Source organism: Caretta caretta, chromosome 3 (assembly GCF_965140235.1).
Source record: "Caretta caretta isolate rCarCar2 chromosome 3, rCarCar1.hap1, whole genome shotgun sequence".
Taxonomy (NCBI): Eukaryota; Metazoa; Chordata; order Testudines; family Cheloniidae; genus Caretta; species Caretta caretta.
The window spans coordinates 107,170,713-107,186,642 of NC_134208.1; the positions used below are offsets into that span (position 1 = coordinate 107,170,713).

Consider the following 15,930-nt stretch of genomic DNA (forward strand, 5'->3'; position numbering starts at 1 on the left):
ACTTTAGGTAACTTCTTATTTTATCTGAATCAGTTTCCACATCCCTACTAATTTTCTATGCAATTTCTCTATATAGGGAACATTTAAATGTATTATGGTCCCCAGTGACTTCTATACTGGAAAATAAGCTGAATTAACCAAAGGTCTGACTTTAAAGTGCATTATTTAAAGCACATTAAAACCCCTGTGTGGACACTTTCTTTCAGAAGTCAAGTGGCCTTAATCTAAAGTGAACTAAAGCCACTTCACTTCTGAATGAGAACATCCATATGGGGGTTTAATGCACTTTAAATTCACCCTTTTAGTCAATTAGGCTTAACTTCCCGTGTGGACAAGCTGTTAGTGTAGGCACAGAGCCAGGCCCAGTAATATCTTGGCCTCCATAGATACGATGTTTTTTCCAAGATCTGACCTTATCAACATATACTAGGAAAAAGGGCCCTGATCCAGAGACCATCAATATCAATGGGAGTTTTCCCATTGATTTTAGTGGGCTTTGGATCAGCCCCTAATTAACTTGAAAATATGAAAAAAATTATGAAGTAGGTTTCTCACCTCTTCAATCATGTCCAATAGAGCTTTATTACAGTTCTCAAACCTGGCTTTCCATGTAGCTGTATCCTTTTCCAGCTTCTTCATCTTCTTTGTCATCTACAGAAGCAGGAAGAGAATCACAGCAGGAATCCCAAATGTTATTTGAAGTTAGAACATCATTTTAGTTATCTTTTCTTAAACCTCTACTTATAGCTCTGTTACCAGTAACTACAATAAAAATTAATACAGCATTGTCAAAGAATGATGGCTGACTAACATATAGCGAGAGACTCGTTTAATTTCAACTCCCCAAGCGTTAAACTTTGACACAAGTGAATACCCTCTGCCATTCACACCCACGTGCTTCAAAATAGGAAAAATGTATTACATGGTTAAAAATGATTATACATGTTAAAAATAGTTAAGGCTGTGAGGAAGGAAAGTTAATATTTCCCAAAGGAAATCTACATGAAGAAAAGAGATATCCTGGTGCCACAGCCTACACAAAATGGTTACTCCAATAGTAATGGCCAATTTCTAAACTGATCACTCAATTCTCTCTCACTTTCTGCTGCAAAGATTACAGTCTTACTAGTGTTTTAATGTGAACAATTACAAACACTTGATAGGGAGACTTCTGATTTCCTTAGGGCCCAATCCTCTGAGAAAGCTGGGGGGGCGGGGGCTGTTCTGGATTTGATTCTGACAAATAGGGAGGAACTGGTTGAGAATTTGAAAGTGGAAGGCAACTTGGGTGAAAGTGATCATGAAATGGTGGAGTTCATGATTCTAAGGAATGGTAGGAAGGAGAACAGCACAATAAAGACAATGGATTTCAAGAAGTCAGACTTCAGCAAACTCAAGGAGTTGGTAGGTAAAATCCTATGGGAAACAAGTCTAAGGGAAAAAACAATTGAAGACAGTTGGCAGTTTTTCAAAGAGATGTTATTAAGGGCACAAGAGCAAACTATCCTACTTTTCTCGCCTTTTTGGTGTGCAGATGCCATACTGCTTTCAGCAGATGGTGCAGTATGGTGCACTGCTTCTTTCCTGGTACTCTGAAACCACCTCACATTTCCTCTCATCTTTCTATGTAATCTCTATAAGTATCTGCTCTTTCTCTTCCTCATCGACCGCTTCCACTGCCAACTCTGCTCGGCCATCATGAACTGAACAGCACAGCTTCCGCTGCCAACTCTGCTCTCCCGCTTTTGTCATGCTACCAAGCTTCTCCATGTTGTCTGTCCTGGGCTCCCGCCTCCAAGAAAGCTACGGAAGACAACCATTTCCCACCTTTTTTCGGCGATCGAGAACTGAACAGCACCTCTTCTGCTGCCACTCTGCTCTCCTACGTTTTGTGCCCTTTTTCCAGGATTACCCATGCAGGCGCCATAGTGCGGCAAGCATGGAGCCCGCTCAGATCTCCGCTGCAGTTTTGACCATTGTAAATACCTTGCGCATTATCCAGCAGTATGTGTAGTACCTGCAAATCCGGGCGAGGAAGTGACGACAGCGTGATTATGATAGTAATGAGGAGATGGACACAGACGTTCCTAGAAGCACGGCATGTGGCGATTGGGAGATCATGGTGGTGTTGGGCCAGGTTCATGCCATGGAACGCCAATTCTGGCCCCTGCAAACAAGCACAGATTGGTGGGACCGCATAGTGTTGCAGGTATGGGATGATTCCCAGTGGCTGCGAAACTTTCATATGCGTAGGGCCACTTTCATGGAACTTTGTGACTCGCTGTCCCCTGCCCTGAAGCACAAAGACACCAAAATGAGGGCAGACCTCACAGTTGAGAAGCAAGTGGCCACAGCCCTGTGGAAGCTTGCAATGCCCGACAGCTACCAGTCAGTCGGGAATCAATTTAGAGTGAGCAAATCTACTGTGGGGGCTGCTGTGCTGCAAGCACAAACACAATCTTTAAAAAAGGGAAGAAGGAGGATCCTGGGAACTACAGGCCAGTCAGCCTCACTTCAGTCCCTGGAAAAATCATGGAGCAGGTCCTCAAAGAATCAATCCTGAAGCACTTGCATGAGAGGAAAGTGATCAGGAACAGCCAGCATGGATTCACCAAGGGAAGGTCATGCCTGACTAATCTAATCGCCTTCTATGATGAGATTACTGGTTCTGTGGATGAAGGGAAAGCAATGGATGTATTGTTTCTTGACTTTAGCAAAGCTTTTGACATGGTCTCCCACAGTATTCTTGTCAGCAAGTTGAGGAAGTATGGGCTGGATGAATGCACTACAAGGTGGGTAGAAAGCTGGCTAGATTGTCGGGCTCAACGGGTAGTGATCAATGGCTCCATGTCTAGTTGGCAGCCGGTATCAAGTGGAGTGCCCCAAGGGTCGGTCCTGGGGCCGGTTTTGTTCAATATCTTCATAAATGATCTGGAGGATGGTGTGGATTGCACTCTCAGCAAATTTGCGGATGATACTAAACTGGGAGGAGTGGTAGATACACTGGAGGGGAGGGATAGGATACAGAAGGACCTAGACAAATTGGAGGATTGGGCCAAAAGAAATCTGATGAGGTTCAATAAGGATAAGTGCAGGGTCCTGCACTTAGGACGGAAGAACCCAATGCACAGCTACAGACTAGGGACCGAATGGCTAGGCAGCAGTTCTGCGGAAAAGGACCTAGGGGTGACAGTGGACGAGAAGCTGGATATGAGTCAGCAGTGTGCCCTTGTTGCCAAGAAGGCCAATGGCATTTTGGGATGTATAAGTAGGGGCATAGCGAGCAGATCGAGGGACGTGATCGTTCCCCTCTATTCGACATTGGTGAGGCCTCATCTGGAGTACTGTGTCCAGTTTTGGGCCCCACACTTCAAGAAGGATGTGGATAATTTGGAGAGAGTCCAGCGAAGGGCAACAAAAATGATTAGGGGTCTGGAACATATGAGTTATGAGGAGAGGCTGAGGGAGCTGGGATTGTTTAGCCTGCAGAAGAGAAGAATGAGGGGGGATTTGATAGCTGTTTTCAACTACCTGAAAGGGGGTTCCAAAGAGGATGGCTCTAGACTGTTCTCAATGGTATCAGATGACAGAACGAGGAGTAATGGTCTCAAGTTACAGTGGGGGAGGTTTAGATTGGATATTAGGAAAAACTTTTTCACTATGAGGGTGGTGAAACACTGGAATGCGTTACCTAGGGAGGTGGTAGAATCTCCTTCCTTAGAGGTTTTTAAGGTCAGGCTTGACAAAGCCCTGGCTGGGATGATTTAACTGGGAATTGGTCCTGCTTTGAGCAGGGGGTTGGACTAGATGACCTTCTGGGGTCCCTTCCAACCCTTATATTCTATGATTCTATGATTATATTCTATGATTCAATCATTAACCAGCTGCTATCAAGGGTAGTGACTTTGGGAAATGTGCAGACCATTGTGGATGGCTTTAATGTGCTCAGGTTCCCTAACTGTGGTGGGACAATAGACGGAACGCATATCCCTATCTTGGCCCCGAATCACCGGGGCGGCCAGTATGTAAACCGCCAGCGGTACTTTTCCATGGTGCTGCAAGCACTGGTGAATCACAAGGGACATTTCACTGACATCAACGTGGGATGGCCAGGAAAGGTGCATGACGCTCACATCTTCAGGAACTCTGGTCTGTTTGAACAGCTGCAGGAAGGGACTTACTTCCCAGACCAGAAAATTACTGTTGGGGATGTTGAAATGCTTATAGTTTTCCTCGGGGACTCAGCCTACCCCTTAATGTCATGGCTCATGAAGCCGTACACAGGCACCCTGGACAGTAGTAAGGAGCAGTTCAACTATAGGCTGAGCAAGTGCAGAATGGTGGTAGAATGTGCTTTTGGACATTTGAAAGCTTGCTGGTGCAGTTTAGTGACTCAGTTAGATCTCAGCACAACCAATATTCCAATTGTAATCGCTGCTTCTTGTGTGCTCCACAATATCTGTGAGACTAAGGGGGAGATGTTTATGGCGGGGTGGAAGGTTGAGGCAACTCGTCTGGTGGCCAATTTCGCACAGCCAGACAACAGGGCTATTAGAAGAGTGCAGCAGGGTGTGCTGCGCATCAGAGAAGCTTTGAAAGCCAGTTTCATGACTGGCCAGGGTACGGTGTGACAGTTGTGTTTGTTTCTCTTGAAGTTACCCGCCCCCATATATATATGAAAGGAAATAAAGTCACAATTGTTTAAAAACCATTCTTTATTATTTGTTGCACAACACATTGAGAGAAATCAGAAGGTAGCCCGGGGGCTGGTGGTGGTGGAGAGGGTGGAGGAGGAGGGAAGGACAAGTCCAGAAACCAAATCAAAATTTCAGATATACCAGCTTTCTGCTGCTTGTGCAATCCTCTGGGGTTGAGTGTGTGGGTCTCTGTAGCCTCCCCTACCGTGTTCTTGGGCATCTGGGTGAGGAGGCTAGGGAACTTGGGGAGGAGGGAGGGCGGTTATACAGGGGCTGCAGTGGCGGTCCATGGTATTGCTGCCTTTCCAGCATTAGATCCACCATACAGCGGACCATGTCAGTTTGCTCCCCCATGAGCTTGACCATAGCATCCTGCCTGCTCTCATCACGTGCGTCCCTCCTCTCTTCGTGTTCATTTAACGCTTTACGGGACTCCACAGTTGTTTGCCTCTACACATTCAGCTGGACCCTATTATTGCTGGAGGACTGCATGAGCTCAGCGAACATGTCGTCCCGAGTTCGTTTTTTCCACCTTCTAATCTGGACCAGCCTCTGGGATGGAGTAGATAGGGGTGTTGAAACATTTGCACCTGCGGGGGGAGAAAAAGGGAGGGTAGTATTCTAAAAGATACATTTTAGAGAACAAAGGGGACACTTTCTCAGTGAAACAGGCAATTCATAGTACACAGCACATGTTCTTTCTGTACAAGGTCACATTTTGCCTCTTCTACTGAAGTGCCTGCCACTTTGGTGTGAGTAAGCCTTCACATGTGGCCCGGCAACAGAATTCAGCTTGCCGGCAGCCATGGTAAGCCCTAGGGGCACGCGGGGTTCTGCTTCTTCCGCATTCATTTCAATGCTTTCAAACTGCCAGGCCCCCTTTCCCATAGCAAGCAATGCCTGGTGGGTTTGCCATAGAAAAGGAGGGCCTGCGGGCTCTCTGGCATGATCACTTCACACACCACCCCTGCCCCCCCCACACCCACCGTGTGGCTCCGATGAGGCTTTGAGCAGGGATGAGCCCTTTAAACTAAAGGCGAACAGCCCAGCGTGGCTGGGTTTCCCGCTACCCCCCACTGTGTGGCTCCGATCAGGCTCTTACTCACCAGAAGTGCCTTCTCCAGGGTCATGGTCCGTGAGCCCGCATTGGGAGTGGGGGAGGCTATTGGGTCCAGCGTTAAGAATAGTTCCTGGCTAGGGGGGAAAATGGATTCCCCACTTGCTGCCTGTGCACTGTCCTCCTCCTCCTCTTCCTCCTCTTCATCCTCCAATAATTCCTCCTCCTTGCTCCGTGCAACTCCCCCCTTCCTTGCAGGTGTTCATGAAGAGTGGTGGGGTAGTGGTGGCGTCACCCCCCATAATTGCATGCAGCTCACGGTAGAAGCGGCATGTATGGGGCTGTGACTCAGAGTGCCCGTTCACCTCCCTGGCTTTTTGGTACGTTTGGCTGAGCTCCTTGATTTTTGTATGACTTTGCTCTGTGTCCTTGGAGTAGCGTTTTTCCGTCATGGCCCTGGAGACTTTAGCGTACGTATTTGTGTTTCTTTTTTTGGAACCTAGTTCTGCCATAACAGATTCATCTCCCCAACATGCGATGAGATCCAGTACTTCCCATTTGGACCATGCTGGAGCTCATCTGCGAATCCGGGACTGTGTGGCCTCTTGTGATGGTGGACTCTGCATGGTTGCCTGTGGTGGTAGACTGTGCTGATGGTGACCTGTGCTGATGGTGACCAAACAGGAAATGAAATTCAAAAGTTCCCGGGGCTTTTACTGCTCACCTGGTTAGTGCATCGGAGTTGAGAGTGTTGTCCAGAGTGGTCACAAGGGAGCATTCTGGGATAGCTCCCGGAGGCCAATAACATCAAATTGCATCCACAGTACCTGTAACCCGGAACTGCGATCTCAATTTTAGCACTACTCCACTTGCCGAGGTGGAGTACAGAAATTGGATTAAAGAGCCCTTTAAATCGAAAAAACCAGTTTGGTCGTGTGGACGGAATCAGTTTTATTTCGAATTAACTCGGCTAATTCTGAAATAACCGCGTACTGTAGACCAGGCCTAAGATTTCCCCACTTGAGGTCCTGCTCAGGACTAGACTGTGCTTCCCCTGAACAGGAGAGGAGAAGGAATGGGGATTCTTTCCCTTTGTGCACTCCTGCACTGGGTCCAGACACAAAATCCTGAGCACGCTCCTGCCTCCCCCTGAAGTGCAAACCATCACAAAAGGGGCACAAGGAAGAAGTGGGGCCATGCCCTTGCCCTTTGCCCAGACTGTGGAGTTGGCTGGCTATGCTAAGGGGAGCAGGTGCAGTATGTGTCTTCTGAGGCACAACTCCTAGTGGAACACCTTCTGGGATGATCACCTCTGCAGTGTCCTCAGTACAGGCCAATAGCTAAATTCCACAATCTTCCCTTCAGTCTTTACTCAGACCTCACGCCCTCTGAAGACAATTAGAGCTCTTTTCAATCAGGACCTCAGAATTTTGAGCCCCTGGAACATGAAAATTATGGGCTAGATTCTCTCTTGTGTTGCACTTTGTGCAGTCATTTAAACCACCAGTGCAAAGTGGGGGGACAACTCTGACTAGATAGCATTTTAAACTCCTTTGGCAGTGGGGTAAATGGCTGCATGAAGTGCAGGGCAACAGTGAATTGTGCCTTAAATATTTATACCAACACTAAACGTTTTATGCCAATTCATAAATGGTATTGAATGGCCATATGAGCCATCAGGTTAGATTGTAAGCAGTTCATTGATTATACTTCCTTTTTCTTTCACATACTTGTTATTTCTTTGCTGGAGAAGAGAGTGGAAGCTTTAACTTCCAGTGCTAAGACACAAGGGGCCAGATTCCAAACTTGTATAAACTAGTGTAAGTCTATTACATCAGCTGAAGAGCTGGTCCCATAAGTTTCTGTGGAGAGGAGATTGTGGGTCTCTTTTTCTATTAGACGTTATATCAGTTGACAGAAATCAGAAACGTACGCAAAGTATCAAAACAATATTGCAATATATTTGGTCTTCCTGAGCCCTATCTCACATCCCACTCAAACTTGGACAAGTTTGTTTCACCCAAGCGTACAGAAATTTTCCAAATCAAAGATAAATGATCACAAAGGAGAACCATGTGTATCAAAATGGAAAGTGTCAGATTTTTAGAAATGATACATGCTACTCACTTTTTCCATCTCCTGTTTGAAACTGGCGAACACCTCATTGCTTTTTGTCAGTGTTTTCTGAAATTCTTCAAACCTTTCAGAATAGAGGGTGAGCTACGTACACAGGAACAAACAGATCAGTTTCAGAAGCTCCATGTGGGCAAATTGAATGAACACACACCTTGTTTTAATGCTAATTAAATGAAAAGGGAATAAATATGATTCAATAATAATCCTTTTGTGCGTGTAGAGCAGCTTTCAAAGCATCACATTAGTGAACTTAGCCTCACTACACCCTGATGAGGCTGGGAACTATATTATCCTTATATTAGAGAGGAATAAAATGAAGAAGAGCAGAAAGATTGAGGCCAATATTTTCAAAAGTACGTGGGAGCTGTGGGTGCTCAGCATTCTGAATATCAGGCTCAAGGTGGCATATGGGTACCCAAAAATTAGAAGAATGTCAAATAAGTAGAGACTTGAAAAATTTTGACCTATGTGGCTTTCCTAAGGTCCCACAGGCAGAGAGCAGTAAAGCCTCGTAAACAACCCAAGGGCTCAGAGTCCTAGCTGCAATGCCTTCCAAAATGCCAAGTGTGGCCTGGGCAGTTTAAGAAGCATTTGTAACAAAGGCATAGTAGATCCGTCTTAGTGGGAGCTTCAGCTGGCAGTGGCTTATCCCAAAGTGACACATTTCCTGCCCATTTCCATCTTGACCTTCCCTTCCTTTATCAGTCTTCCCTATTTTTATCTGTGTGTTTGTGTCTCCTCCTTCACTCTCCTCCATTTATCTCACCTTCTATCCTCTCTCCCAATTCTTGCTTCTTTTTCTCTCACTTCACTTTTCCTATTTTTAAATCTTTTCCCTTTCTCTCTTTCCTTTTTCGTTTATTCCGAGTCTTGTTTCTTTTCCTTCTCACTTTGTGCTCTTTTTATTTATTTCCTCTCTCCTCCCTACACCTTTATGTTCTCTGGTTGCTTTGCCCTTTCCTGCACCCTCTAGCTGGCCTCCTCTCACTACTCAACTCCCTGACCCCACCTGCTGAGCCACTTCACAGGGAAGCAGCAGAGTGAACTGAGAAGGAATCTAGTCAGCTTTATTTTCTGGCTTGTACCTGGAGTGGAGCAGCAGGTAGGGCCAGCAAAAGCAGAGTAGCAAGGGTCTCTTGTCAATTTCACTTTGCTGTTCACACATGAGGCAGTGCAACAAAGCAGGAGAAAAATGCTATTACAGTGTGCCAGTGTAACCTTTGGTCGGGCTAGAGTTCACTTCATTACCCTTTGCCAGTTCCTAAAAAAACCCAACTCCTACAGAAGAGTAGCTGGAGACCAGGAAGAAAAGGAGGACTTGTGGCACCTTAGAGACTAACCAATTTATTTGAGCATGAGCTTTCGTGAGCTACAGCTCAGGATGAAGTGAGCTGTAGCTCACGAAAGCTTATGCTCAAATAAATGTGTTAGTCTCTAAGGTGCCACAAGTACTCCTTTTCTTTTTGCGGATACAGACTAACACGGCTGTTACTTGGAGACCAGGAGTTCAGTCTCTAAGGATTTTCAGCAAGGATGCACGGGGTCAACCTCCCCACACTGAAGTCCCAAAAGGAACTAAATAAATGAGTTTAATTAAATAACTTTATAAAATCTTATGATAAAGAAACAAATAATCTAATTTTTACAACATGACACGGCTATTTTATCATCCACAGACATTACCTTCACAGTTATACATAAACATAAATAAAGAAAACAAATTAAAATCTGAACAGTTCAGTCCCCACAGAAATACAGTGAGAAGAAACTGAAAGTTCCCAAAAGCTTAGGTTTTGTTCACCTAAGTCTCAGTTAGAGTCTTTGATCACAAAGTCTGTACAGTCTGCTGAGTCTAAAACAACATCTTCCCTCCACTTGCTTGTAGGAATCTTCAGTTGGAATCTATGCAGACTCTTCCTCTGCTGAAATCACACTAGCCACTCAGCTGACTGATTAGCCAATCACTCAGTTAAGTGTCTAGATTGAGCTTGAGTGTATAGATTAATTTAAGCATGTGAGTAGTCCCATTAAAATCAGAGCCTCAACCCCCAAGTAAGGCAGTCTGAGAGAGGCTTGAATGGATTCCTTTATTACTATTTTTACCATTTGAAATGCATGTTTAATATATTCTCTCCTGTTCAATTTCATTAAACTGGCTAGTGAGGTCTGGCTGATACACAAAACTCTTTCTAGCTGAACATAAAGACTTAATTAAAAACACTCAAAGAAAATTGGGGACTGACTCCTCAGGAAGCCTGCGAGGTTTGATTGGAGAACCTATCAAATTGATGTCCATAAACAGTAGGTGCAGAATAAGTTTATTTAATATTTTTCAATTTCTTCCCTGCTTATTTTAACCTTTGAAAAACTGCATAAAGGACCATATCCTTCTCACCTTGTTGGCCGTTGGCTAGACTGTCACAGCTCTTACTTGGCTGCATAGGGATGTTAGGTCACCATACTTGGATTGTGAGTCTGCCTTCCGGGGTAGACCCGGATCCACACCCCCAGTCCTATGCAATGTGAGCAATTGGACAGGGAGGAGGTGTGGAGTGGGAGGAGCCCTGGCTTTGTTTCCCCTTCCTCGCAGGCCAGAATAGTTGGCAGAGTGCAGAGCAGGAGATATGCTACTCTATGAAAAGGGATAAATAACTTATGCCTCACCCAGTGGGCATGAATTTTGACGGTCTGAGTCATAGCGCCATCCCTGGGCTGCGCCTGGGAAGATGTTGCCCTTTACTGTGGGCAGAGTATAAAATTACATTCTAGCCCATAAGTAACCCCAAAGTTGCTGAGGCTCTGTCTACAATAGTCATTTTTCCATAAAACTTCCCCCCATAGCTATAGCCTGTGCAATTTGCCTGATGATTATAACAATGGAAGCACCAGTGCAGATGAGGTACGGAGCCATTGTTAGGGTTTTCACCACTGTGTTTGGCAGACCTGCTCTGAGCTCTCCAGGGATCTCCAGGAAGTGCTCTGAGGACCACCAGCATTTAAGAGTGAATTCTTTCTGGGCTATAGAGTACTAGAGGCTGGTTTAAAAATTCTACTAAATGGAGGTAATTCTCATTTAAATCCTAAAAGAAGATCATTCTCTATGAATATTTCCATTAGGTATTTCCATAAGGCTAGGAAAATCTATCAATGTTTTCTCTTTTTGGTATACACATCCTATGTCCCCTTTTAATTGCTTACCCACATTTCAGGTCTGGTATTGTGCCACTCTGTGATGGAGTAACTGTTGTATGTTTTTCTATTAGTTGTATGTTACTTGGCTGCCATTGCATTTTGCTCCAGCCTTATCTGTGTGATAGTTTATGTAATACATTCCATTTTAATGTATTTTTCAAACACTGTTTTATGCCCTCTTGAGCAGAAAGCACAAAAGGCTCATTTGTACAAGCACTCTGTGTTTGGAACTGCCATGGAAGTTAATGAGAATTCTGATTCAGGCCCGATTCCAGAAAAGCACTTAAGGACGTGCTTAACAACTGACTTCACTGCAACTCATGTGCTTAAAGTTAAGTATGTGCTTCAGTGCTTTGCTGGACTGGAGCTTCAGAGGCGTGTAGGTCTGGGCTGAGGAAGAGTTATGGTGAGTATACTGGTATGGGCATCCAACATTATTACAGCACAGAGCTTTGCGGCTCAGTATTGTATGCACATGCAAACACTTCAGTGTGGTGCACTGTTTTACTACGTGCTTGAATATAGCCTGATTCCATTACTACAGTGTCTTAATGATTCAGGATAGGCTTAGGGGGCATGCATACAAAGCTTCTGGAATACTTTACCTGGAATGTGGCACGTGGGCTAAAAATGGACACACAAAGGCACACCATGCAATCAACTTCACCTGGGCCTGTAGTACAGTCTCCTGTTCCTTCAACATTTTTGCCTGGAGCTTCCATTCTGCAGCTTGAGTCAGTAGCTGTGTTTAGAGAAACAGAGAGAAAATTGTTATATCTGTGCCTTAGCAATGATAAATCCTGGCATTCCAACTACTTTATATTAGTATCTTTGGAAATAGCTGGTATAAATTCCATCCATGTGCTGCACAAAGAATCTATCTAGATTGGGGCCATTAGCATGAGTTTGAAAATTATGGGGTGGGGGTTCAGTGAAAAAAAACCGGGGATTTCAAAAATAGTTGGAGTAGAAGCTCCTATATGTTGTATACAACATGGCCGTACAGCACCTAAGAAAATATATCTACATATACTTTACTCAGCCAGTTGGGTAAAATCTTAGCCCCACTGAAGTCAATGGCAAAACTCCCATTGACTTTAATGGAGACAGGATTTCAGTGTTTAGATAATTTTGGCTAGGATCCCAAGTTCTGACCAAGGTCAATTTAATAGGTGGTGATAGATACATATATAATCCAAGGGATCCTATGGAAGGCCATGCAGCATGAAGAGATGGTGTGGATAACTCTTAGTTAGGTGGGCCCTAATTTCTGAGTCACTTTCTTGAGGAAGTATGTAGATAACATATGTGAAGAATACTTAATTATGTTAACATTTGCAGGCTGCGCTGGATTTTCAAGTCCAGGTCTCCCTTTTTGGCACTTACATGGTTGCTTCTTGAGGAATTACAGGTTGGTTGGGTCTAATGGTTTGAAACAAAACTTTGAAAAGCCTCAGGGCCATTTGGTGTCTAGGCCAGTCATTAATTCCCAAAACTGCCTGTGCTTTGATCTTTATTTCTTAAATGTTCATAAGGGTCACCTTGACAGACATCCTGGCTAGGATGATGAAGAGACCCAAGGTCAGACCCGTATGTCCCCTGCTACAACAAAACAGAGTTAAAACGAGGCAGAAAAAGTAGTATTTTTGGACAATAATGAAATCCTTCCAACATATTATCACACTGCACTATTTCTGCAGCTTGTAAAATCCAGGAGTTAATAAACTTTTCTGTAACATAAGCAAACCACAGATTGGCTACACAGATTAATGTGCAGTCTTAGGCAGCCCAAGATAATCTGCAAAAAACAAACTGGGAGAAACTGAATCATAAAAATTAGTATTTGTATTGATAAAATGTGAAGTGATAATAAGGGCGGACTCAACTTGGAGACCAATTCATAATAAAAATATCGAATGCAATATTTAGAAAAATTATGATGTGATTGTTTGGTATTTGTGTTATGGTAGAGGCCCCAGTCAGGACCAGGCAGGCCCCATTGTGGTATGCATTATAAACACAGAGTAAGGGACAGTCCCTGCACCTAACAGTTTACAATCTGTTTTAAGGCAAGGTGTAACAAAGTATTATAGGCTAGATTTTCAAATCAGGCTCTCCTTTTGGCACCCACAGAATTGCAAATTCACGTAAACTAGATGTTCAAGTACCTGACTGTGCCTTCAAATCAAGCACTTAGAAGTCTAGTAGGCCTACATTGCACCCGCATTTAATTGCAGATCCAATAATACATGGCACATTGGGATGTCAAAGCAACACCCTCCAAATGTAGGACAGTGAAGAAAATCTACCTTAGGCCATTGAAGCCGTGTGCTAACACATCCTCAGGTTGTGCTAACAGTTAAAGAAGCACACGTAGTACTAAATGTTACATTTTTACTAGAGAATCACACTCTTCATTGCTTCTGTAGGCCAAGCTGTACAGCCCACGAGAGAGAGCAGTGTATGAAGGGGCTGCCTATGACATGTCAGCATCAGCAGGGGCCGCCAGGGCGATTCCGCCATCTGCAGCCCCAAGTGGGCACTTGGTGGGCCTGATTTTCCTCTCACAGCAGAAATCGAGCTTTTCCACTTTCACCAAGATGATTAGGGCTCTGCCCATTGATACCTAGAACACTTCTGGGTATTTTAGAATTGATCGGACACAGTGTTCAAAAGTTATTGTGTTACAGACAAACTCCAGTGAGCTGAGTGTGGGGCCTTGCAGGCTCAGTCAGTTAGACAATTCATTTTTATTAGGTGACTAACTTGTTTTCTCAGTCGGCACTTATATTAATCCTGGCCCTGCTGCCTGACCTCAATATCGGGGCTGAGTGCTCTGGATCTTTGGGGGAAGTTAGAGGAGGAGGAATAGACTGGAGAAACCTGCTTCACAATACTGCATGCAGTGCAGTGCCATGTTTGCTTGAAGGGTTTGTTTTCAGGGTTTGTTTAATTTCAGGGTTTGTTTAATGTTCAGTGAGTAGGTTCCTAAGAAGCAAGAGCACATTTTAAAAACGTCACTGCACAAATGTCCCTCCTTGTATGTTTTTGTAGATCTCGCAGCGCTTGCTGAGGGAGGTAAAGAGGTTTTGTGCTGGGGCAAGTAAACCATGTATGGTGTTGAAGTTAAGACAAAAAAGTACAATTAAAAGACTAATTGGATAACTATAAGAATAAAAACACTTTATTAAAAAACAGCTTGAAAAAGCTAAAAACTTAAGGCAAAACTGATGGGGAGAGCTCTGCAAAATGGTACATAGAGAGTTGTAAGACAATTCTGTCCCTGAAAGACTTTTCCAGCAAGTGCTTTCTGTGATTGAAGTTTGCCCTTCTGTACTACTGAGCTCATCCTAAGAGGGCTGGATCATAAATGTCTTAATTACATATATTTTAATAGCATGGTGCCTTGAACTCAGTAGTGTGCAATATGATTCAGGTGGAGGACAAGTATAGTCCTGCAGTCTGGATACAAGACTGTGAATGATGAATTCCAGTGTACCAATCCTACTCTGACACTGACTCATCGCATGGCTTGAGTCACTCACTCATAGGCACCGGTTTCCTCTGGACGGGTGTGTGGGTGTGTGTGTGTGCTCATACCCCCGCTCCACCCCAGACCGCACCCCCACCTGACCCTTTTCCCCAAACCCCCACCCCCGACCCACGTCTTCCCGCCCCCACTCCGAACCAGGCCCCACACCCACCCCATCCCTTCCCCCAAACTCCCACCCCTGCCCACCTCTTTCCTGCCCAGTTCCGCCCCCTCCTGCCAGCGTGCCCCATCCCCACTCTTTCCCCTCCCTCCCAGAGTTTCCAGCACACCACGAAACAGCTGATCGCGGTGGGCGGTAGGCGCTGGGAGGAAGGAGAAGGCACTGATTGGCGGGGCAGCAGCTGGACAGGAGGTGCTGGAGGGGGAGGGGAGAGCTGACTGCCCATGGGTGCTGTGATACAGGAGGGCCAGGGACCAGTGGGAGAGTGCTAGATATATAAGCTCAAGACCAATTGAGGCATGGTTCCCTGTAGACTAGGGAAGGTGGCCGCAGGTTAATTGGAGCACCTGCAGTCAATTAAGGCCCTGTTAGGAACCTAATCAACCCCCCTGCATCTGGCAGACAGAGGAGGAGGAGGAAGGACTGGAGCTTGGAGGTGCGTTGAGAGATTTTGAAAACCTGAGAATTGGAGTAAGGGAGACCCTGCCCAGCAGGACAGGGAGACTCCCTTCTCCCCAGCATCTAAGGACCGAGGGTAACCCCACCTAAGGGGGACGAGGGTAAGAAACCCACAGGGGTTGAGAGGGGCTGGGACTCATAGCAAACCCAGACCCCTCCCCCGTTTCCCTCCTCTACCACCTTCCCGGGCTAGTAGCAGAGCCTTCGGCACCCAAGAGCAGGGCAAAGGTGGCATCTTAGCTCCCCGACAAGAAAAGCGCAGGGCCCACCAGACTAAAATCAGCCATCTTGCCACAGTGCTAAACACCTACTAATTTCTTTCCATGGGTACTCCAGCCCTGGAGTACCCATGGAGTCTGTGCGTATACAGTCACTTAACTTCTTTGACTGAGTTTGGGCTGTATTATTACCAAGTTGTAATAATCCATACTTGCCTACCTCAAAGGCAGGCTGCGAGCATTAATTCAGTTAATGTTCATAAAACTATTTAAGCATAAGTATGTATTATTATATGTCCATTCCCGTATGATTTTATAGCTAATTGAACCAGTTATTGAGCTTACTCTTTCATAGGTGCTAGTTGTTCCGGAGAATTGCGAAGAAAATTCCCCTCTCCAGAAAACCATGTACAAAGAATGTTGATTTTTCGCTACTTCATGAAAAAATGGAAATAACA

General features: G+C 45.0%; 1 protein-coding gene across 1 annotated transcript in view; it reads right to left on the reverse strand.

Annotated features, from left to right (window-relative positions):
- Positions 1-15,930, reverse strand: part of TXLNB (taxilin beta) — a 65,354-nt gene that overhangs the window by 4,045 nt on the left and 45,379 nt on the right. The window contains exons 7-9 of the mRNA XM_048844402.2: positions 11,750-11,824; positions 7,882-7,974; positions 556-651 (exon numbers count right to left, since the gene is read on the reverse strand). Of these exons, the coding sequence (XP_048700359.2) occupies positions 556-651; positions 7,882-7,974; positions 11,750-11,824 (264 nt within the window). The remainder of the gene's footprint in view (positions 1-555; positions 652-7,881; positions 7,975-11,749; positions 11,825-15,930) is intronic.